This window comes from Nanorana parkeri, unplaced genomic scaffold, assembly GCF_000935625.1.
Source record: "Nanorana parkeri isolate BGI_ZX_2015 unplaced genomic scaffold, ASM93562v1 scaffold213, whole genome shotgun sequence".
NCBI classification, from domain to species: domain Eukaryota; kingdom Metazoa; phylum Chordata; class Amphibia; order Anura; family Dicroglossidae; genus Nanorana; species Nanorana parkeri.
The window spans coordinates 1,079,829-1,087,648 of NW_017306481.1; the positions used below are offsets into that span (position 1 = coordinate 1,079,829).

General features: G+C 42.4%; 1 protein-coding gene across 1 annotated transcript; it reads right to left on the bottom strand.

Moving 5' to 3' along the window:
• Positions 1–231: 231 nt before the first annotated feature.
• Positions 232–5,030, bottom strand: CUNH8orf59 (chromosome unknown C8orf59 homolog). The gene is made up of 3 exons (XM_018555776.1): positions 4,909–5,030; positions 4,713–4,826; positions 232–327 (listed from the first exon to the last, which is right to left on the bottom strand). Exons 1-3 carry the CDS (start codon positions 5,020–5,022, stop codon positions 259–261), a joined length of 297 nt encoding a protein of 98 aa, XP_018411278.1. The 5' UTR covers positions 5,023–5,030; the 3' UTR covers positions 232–258.
• Positions 5,031–7,820: the final 2,790 nt, after the last annotated feature.

Consider the following 7,820-nt stretch of genomic DNA (forward strand, 5'->3'; position numbering starts at 1 on the left):
CAAGTAATAAGCAAACCTTCCATTCCTGGTTGGGCAATTTAAGTGCCTTGTAGTGGATAGCACTTTTTCCATGCCGTCATGAAGTTGGCTTTGTATATTGCCTGTATTTGTTAATCTTCTGGGTTTTTTTTTTCTCCTGTTTTACTTGCTTTGTAACTACTTGTTGCTGTAATTTTTCACTTTTTTTTGGATCCTTCTAACTTTTTATTAATAAACATGTACAGACGCTAAATTGTAACTGTTTTTATTGAATATAGTCTATAGCTGTGATAATAGATCTGCTGCATTGTCCACATCTGCAGGGGCTTCTGGCGTTGGCTTGGAAATCTGGAAAGAATAGACAGCTCTTAGTTTCCACATGCTAATGAACTGTGAAGAAAATGTAAAATTATTTCTCACAAGTACCCCTGTGAAGAAAGGGGCTTCCCTAGAAATTACAGATGGGTTTGTAAGACGAGAAAGGGGATTAGCCCAGGTACTGTGCAAAAGGGTGATTACGATAACCAGGAGGATACACACAATGCATGTTTTTTCAATGCCCGGCAATGGTACAGTATAGTATATCTCCTTACTATAGGATTTGAGAATCACACTTTACCTGTCGGACTTTTTTTTTTTTTCTTGGCTGTAGTCCTTTGGGAATTTATCATGCCCATGCTCTTACCAGACAAGATGGTCACCATTTTTGGGCACACATCCACCTAGCATCACATGGAGATGATGATGCAGTCATCTATTTACTCAAGATTTGTGTACATTCTAATATAACTGCGGGCATAAAGTCTGCATGACCAATCTTTTCTTCACAAGAACAATATAAAACAAAAACTGGTTTCCAGACTCCTTTTACAATTCCCAACTACTACTCTGATCTAATCTCTTAGTGTCGTGGTTCAAATGCTCATGTTTGCATAGTTCAGCCAATAACAGGCATGTCTATTCATAAAGAAACTGTCAGGACAGAAATAGGAGAACTGCAAAGGTGATCTGAGTGGGTGAGCAATACTGACTAGGTTCGATAGATTACTGGCTCCTATGATTCTCTCAGGGAAGACTTCTAGAGTTTGCTGTGGTGGTTAATTCTCAAATTGCTTTCTGTGCATCCTGAAATCCCAACGCACACAGGTGCCGACTTCTGTTCTAACTTGACCTCATGCAACTATCTAGGCCTTTATACTAAACTGGTGAATGGTAGGGGATACAGAGGTGCACTCTAAACATAGAAGACTGAGCACAGAAAAAGATGGTGTTTTTTTTTTTTTTTTTTAAATCCCTTTGTCATTAACCAGTTGACATCCGCGGTGTTAAACCCCCTTCCCATCTAGGCCATTTTTCAGTATTCAGCGCTGCGGTACTTTAACTGACATTTATTCCGTCATGCAGCGCTGTACTGAAATGAATTTTATACCCTTTTTTGGGGACGGACAGAGCTTTCTTTTGGTGGTATTTATTCACCACTGGGGTTTTTATTTTTTTACTATATTAAGGAGAAATTTAAAACAAAAAACAGTTTCCCCTAATAAATGATAAAACATTTATTACCCAATTTTTTGGGTAAAATATAAAAGACGGGGTCACGTCGGGTAAAAAGACACTAAACATGTCAAGCCTTAAAATTGAGTGCGTGCGCGAAACCTCAAACGATAATACCCAAAATGGGCCATAGGCGACGCTTTAAAAGCTGTTACCGCTCATCAGTTTAGTGTTATCAGTGATTGTTCTCACTGCGACGTTCGCGGCGATATGTAACGTGTGTGTGTGTGTGTGTAGCACAATTGTCGTTTTTGAGGCACCGGGCGCGTATTTATGTTTATAGGTGCGTAAACGTGGGGGTGGGGGAGTTTTTTCCCCTTTTTTTATATGTGACTTATTTTACTTTTTTTATGTTACTTTAATTTTTTATATATAATCACTTATTGTTATTATATAGGGGGATAACAATCCCTCTATATAATAGCAAATAATCTCCCTTCCTCTGACTCCTGCTGAGCCGGTCCCGGGCCGCAGATGGGGCAGCGGATCCTGGGATTGAAGGTGAGGGGGTCGGCAAAAAAACGGCAACCGCGTGGGGGGGTGGGCCGAAAAACGAGCACATATAGACGATCGGCGGGCTATGGAGCCGCCGCTCGTCTATATGTTAAACACGCGGTAACGGGTGTTTGCATTGGTCGGGTCTTTTCTGCCCGTGCGTGCCCGCTAGGAGGCGCGTGAGCGAGCAGGAAAAAAAAATACCGTCTGGAGACGGCAACCCGCCAATGCTGCAGTGCCGTCCGTCTTTTTACAACGGGTGGACGGCAAGTGGTTAATATAGATCTGCTTGTCCCAATGATGTTTAAATTCACTTACTTTTGACTGACTCGCTACCTGTGCTGTTCTGAGCATTATCTACTTGTGTCTTAATGTTGTTGACTTTGGCTTCATTATTCTCTAATGTTACAGCAGCACATGTGCAGAACTCCCTTCCCAGATAGTGAGAGAGTGTGTATGTATGGATACAGTGGTACCTCTGTTCACGAACAAAAAGTTCCACAAAATGTTGCTTCTGTTTGCGAACGCCGCATTGAGTGACTAACACAAATGCAGCCATCTTCCCTGCTCTGACACATGGTTACGGCTTCCTCTAGTCGATCGTGGCCTGATCAGTTTGATTTGGTTCGCAACCAGAATGGTGGAACAAATTAAGTTCATGAACAGAGAGGTACCACTGTATATAGACATTTAAAAAACATCTATGTTCTTCTCCAGTGAATACAATATACAGGGGTATAGGAATCACTAGAGACTGATATATGTGTATACACATGAACTGGCTGGTCCTGAGTCTTTAACTATGTAACTACATTCATAATACGGCCCTCCTGTACTTATTTACACCCTTAAGCCCAATTCACATTAGGGTGCGATTATATATGCATTTTTATGGTTTTCTAAATGCATCTAATGACTTCCAATGGATACATTGACACCTTGCTTTTAGATGCATTCAGTTTAGCTGTGTTTAAAAAAAAGTTGGGTGCAGCCAGGAGTCAATTTTAGCTTCTAAAATTGATTCCCCCCCCCCCCCTTTTCTTAAATAAAAAAGCATATGCGTGTCATGCTAAGCATCTTGACCTGACAGAACACTTTATTTTTTTATGCAGAGATCTATCATGTCTCCCTTCTTTGCGCAACACAAGTTCCTTCATTCTCCTGAAAATGTTTTATCCTGTAAACCATTTCATCAAACTCTGGACTTCAGTGGACTAGTTCAATCTTAAAATATATGTTGGGGATCTCTCTAGAGGGAACCAAAGATCTCTATGGGGGAAATTAGGATCTCCTTCCTCCTGTTGGGCATCCCTCTAGTGCTACACCTCAGAATTCTATATTTATTCGACACTGTCAAAGGCTTTTACTCTTGCTCTGATTTGAACGTCAAAAGAAAATACCACAAACTGACTTGCATGCTCAGTCACCCATTACATCTGGCACCAAAACTCAAACTACGTGGAAAGCAGCCAAACACCTACTCTAAAATTGTTGGTAGTTTTCCCAAAGCTTGAGCAACATACACAAGTATTTAAACTGTCTCCTTTCCTGAAGTTGTGCAAGTCTTATGAGTAAAGATAAAGTTGTAAGAAACAAGTCTTTATTCAACCTGAACTATACTGGAAATACTGCCCTCATGTCCACACTTTTATGTCTTGGTAAAAATAGCCATGCTAATCTTTTTCCTCCCCGATACAGTGCACCACGCAATATGTGTGAAAACATGTGCTGCCTTAGTGCAGAAGTAGGAAACCTTGGCATTCTGGCTGTGGTGTGTTTTCATGTACAGGATGTTACATGGGGATAGCAACATCAGCAATAAACTTTTTACTGTAAACTCCATAACAAGCACTAGAGGCCACCACCTAAAATTGGTAGGGAAAAGATTTAGTCACAAGGGTTCAGTTAGGGTCTGGAACTCGCTGCCACAAGCAGTGGTATCAGCTGAGAGTGAGGGAATTGCCCAAATGCTTTTTGAATGATTCAACAGAGGTCGTAACATACAGGGCTACAGGTACTATTAGAAAAAAAAGATCACACAGGGACTCATACACATGCAGAATCATCATACACACACACACAATAGGTTGAACTTGATGGAAATGGGTCTTTATTCAACCTCACATACTATGTAACTGTGAAACTACACATTCCATCATGCCTGTGGCTGTCACTTGCAATGCCTCATGGGACTTGTAGTTCTAAAACAGCTGGAGTACTGTGGATGCCTACCCCTGCCGTAGTGCAATTACAATTGAATGGCACCACAATGTAAAACGTGTGTATTGTGGTGACTTACTGGAATGGAGGGGTGGTAAGTCCTCATTTTCAAGCCTGCACTCAACAAAATAATTGTGATATGACAACTATGGGTAACATAATGACTACTACAAGAAATGAATGGTGTTGCTTGGATAACAGATTATTTAACCCACTGTAAAGTCTGTCCAGTACTGGCATCACACTGGGCCACATACTTGTACAAGAGACCTTCATGAGTACAGTATAATGAGCATAACCATTCCATACACAAGGAGTTGTAGGTACCCAAATGACAATGTTTCATAGGATGATCGTTATTTAATGGTATGTAGACACTCTATTCATAACTAGCTGCATGAACCTAGTGGGTGTCCACACATTTCCTGTGTGATTCAATCCAACATAAAACATACTTTTATTACCTGGCTTGGCTTTGGTTTTGATGCAGTCGTCTTTTTCAACTGTGCCACATCTTTGTGCAGTTCTGTGAAAGCTTTGTTTACTTTGCTCACTTTGTCTTTGTTATAAACAGTGATCTGAGTATGAAAAATGAAAGCGTATAAAGATTTGCTGCATCATACCAGTAATAGTCTTTATACAAGAATACAAAGCACCTACCTTCTTCAGTGAGGATTTGACTGCTTTGGCTTTGTTTTTGGCTTTCACACTTTTACTGTTTGCAACATGAAATACATTGTTTTGTTTCTGTCCTTTTCCCCTGGTTTTGGCCATTGTTTACTAGGAAAGAAAATGAGGAGAAATGAAAAGAAATATGTTCACTGCATTTCTTGAAGAATAATTTGCATCCTAAAGCAACATCAGGCCCCATTCACATCCGTGCAGCGCAGGAATGTGGGTTTCTGCATCGTACGTGACAATATTTGGTCACTGCGCTGCTATTGTTTCTTAAAAGAGAACTATGGCCAATCATTTTTTGGCTTTAGTTTTCCTTTGGGTCACAGGAGGGAATTTACTAATGTACTCCTGTGACCCGAAACTCAGCACATAGCGGACTACTGCCTGCTATATGCTGACAGCGCAGGGTCGTGTTGCAGCCGGGAAAGATTCTGTCAATAATATCGCAATCTACCCCACTGCTTGAAAGTTGGCACTGCCTCTCTAGAGCCAGCTGTGCCCGCCCTTTCTCCTGTCTGTCCCTCCAGTCAGCGCTGAAGGAAGGGGGTGGGGGGGATCCCTGCAGGGAGCGATGACTGACAGTCACTGTTCTCTACAGGGAGAAAATCATGAAATGAGCGGTCTGTGATCGCTCAGTTCTCAGTCTATACAGCCGATGTGTGACACCTGCATTGCCACACGTCAGCTCTAACTATTGGGATGAGTGCATTTCACTCTCCCCATAGTTCTCCTGTAATGGCACCCCATCACACGTGCATTATCTCACACTACAATACATGGTAACTTGTTACCATGCATTGTACTGTGATGTGATTTTTTTTAAAAAGGGTCATGCACTTGTCGTGATATACATGTAGTAGGCAACCCATTAAAATGAACACCAAATCCTCTGGCAGGTAAAACAGCTCCAATATGTTTGTATTTCATGTGCACTTGGCCATTTGTCTTGGATTCATATGGTACCCACAGAGGAATTTCAGGGGGGCTCTGGTAGTAGGGGAACTCCAGGAAGGCACAGAGCCTACACCGAAATTACAGGAACTTTGGCAATGGATCAAGCAGCAAGGCATACAATGGAGTGTATGGTACCTACCCAAAAAAATACAAGGGCCTCTGGTGATGGATCCAGCAGCACAGAGCTAGGAATCCAGATTACAAGAAAGGTATTAGGGTGCCTAACCATTAATTTTTGGGGCTCTGACTATAGGGGGTCACAAAGAAGGTATAGTAACCACACAGTAATTTCAGGGGGGTCACAATGAAGGAACAGTACCTACACAGGAATTCCAGGGGGCTCTGGCAGTAGGACACCACAAGGAAGGTATAGTAACCACACAGGAATTCCAGGGGGCTCTGGCAGTAGGACACCACAAGGAAGGTATAGTAACCACACAGGAATTCCAGGGGGCTCTGGCAGTAGGACACCACAAGGAAGGTATAGTAACCACACAGGAATTCCAGGGGGCTCTGGCGGTAAGGAGGTCACAAGGAAGGAGCAGTCCCTACACATGAATTCCAGGGAACTCTGCCAGTAGGGGGTCACAAGGAAGGTAAAGTGCCCACACAGACATTTTAGGGGCTCTTGCAGTGGCTATAGCAGCAGAGATCATACAGAAGGTATAGTGCCTAAGTACACTCAGCACAGAATCTTTAACTCATACTGCATAAGTAGTAAAGGTGCCTGCACCCATACATATGAGAACCGAGAGTCCCTATAGCTGCTGAGTATCAATAAGCCCCGACATGATAAGCCATTTGCAGGTTGCTTAGGTCTGGCCGCTCCTCGGACGTCATTCCTTATCTGCTTTCCCCCACCAAGCTGTTCTACAAGTCCCTGTGTGCTGACTGAAATCTACAACCTGTGATTCTCCCCAATGTAAATACACATTACTTACCAGTCCCATCCAACACATGTACTGTGCAGTGCCGGAAGTAGGATACAATAGCGAGAGGGAGGACGGGCAGCGGCGCTCTGTAATCCGTCGAGTCTCGCTGGTGTCGGGAGGTTTACAGAGTAGATGATGTCAGAGACGTGTGTGGAGTTAGTTAGTGCTGTGATATCCTCCTTCATAGTCATGTCAGTAAAAGCTTCACCACTATAACTTGTTATAAGTCATTTCAGGCAAATAAGTCACACACAGGACCCATTTACACTGTTGCATTTCCAATATGTCGTGGTTCCCCATATCAACGATAGTGGAGGGAATTCATCGAATCTGGAGCAGTTGCCCATAGCGAACCAATTAGCTTCGCTCCTCAATTTGTTAAGTTAATCTTTGAAAATAGAACAGAGAAACTGATTGGTTGCCATGTACAACTGCTTCAGGTTTTGTCTGCTCCCGTTTTTATGAATTACCCCGTGCCTGTTGCCATCTCATCGCTACGTGTTTTTATAAATACGACATATCTTTTTTTCTGCATTGGAAGGCCATAGACAATGCCAATGACAACACACCACAACGCATGTAACATGTTTTGATGGGCTGGCAACAGGTGTTAATAAGTCTTGGCCAATGGCTGTTAACTATCCACTCCAAATACTAATTATAAAAGAACGCACACAGGAAACACGCTGCTGCATGACAATAAACATGCCTATAACTCAGAACACATCTCTACGTATACATATAGATCTTAATTGACCCAAGTTTGTACACAAAAACAATCCACTGCGGGGCAGCTCTATTATAGAAGTATAGTACTTCTATGGATATCTGTAACCGGTTTATTCTATAACAAACCCCCCCCAGGCAGTGTATTTCTGATATAAAATATGTTCTAAAATGCTCTCTGGTGCTCTCTTTGTCCTGACAAGTGTTGGTCTGTGCCCCCCTCTGTGCATGGGACCCATAGACTTCAGTGGAGAGCCAATTTGTACCATACGAGGGGCTTCC

Bases quoted from the DNA above. Each gene is read 5' to 3' on its own strand.
- CUNH8orf59 (XM_018555776.1), bottom strand. From the start codon at position 5,022: ATGGCCAAAACCAGGGGAAAAGGACAGAAACAAAACAATGTATTTCAT. The intron at 4,827-4,908 runs GTAGGTGCTTTG...TTTCATACTCAG, and splicing joins TCAAATCCTCACTGAAGAAG to ATCACTGTTTATAACAAAGA. The intron at 328-4,712 runs GTAATAAAAGTA...TATTCTTTCCAG, and splicing joins CAAAACCAAAGCCAAGCCAG to ATTTCCAAGCCAACGCCAGA.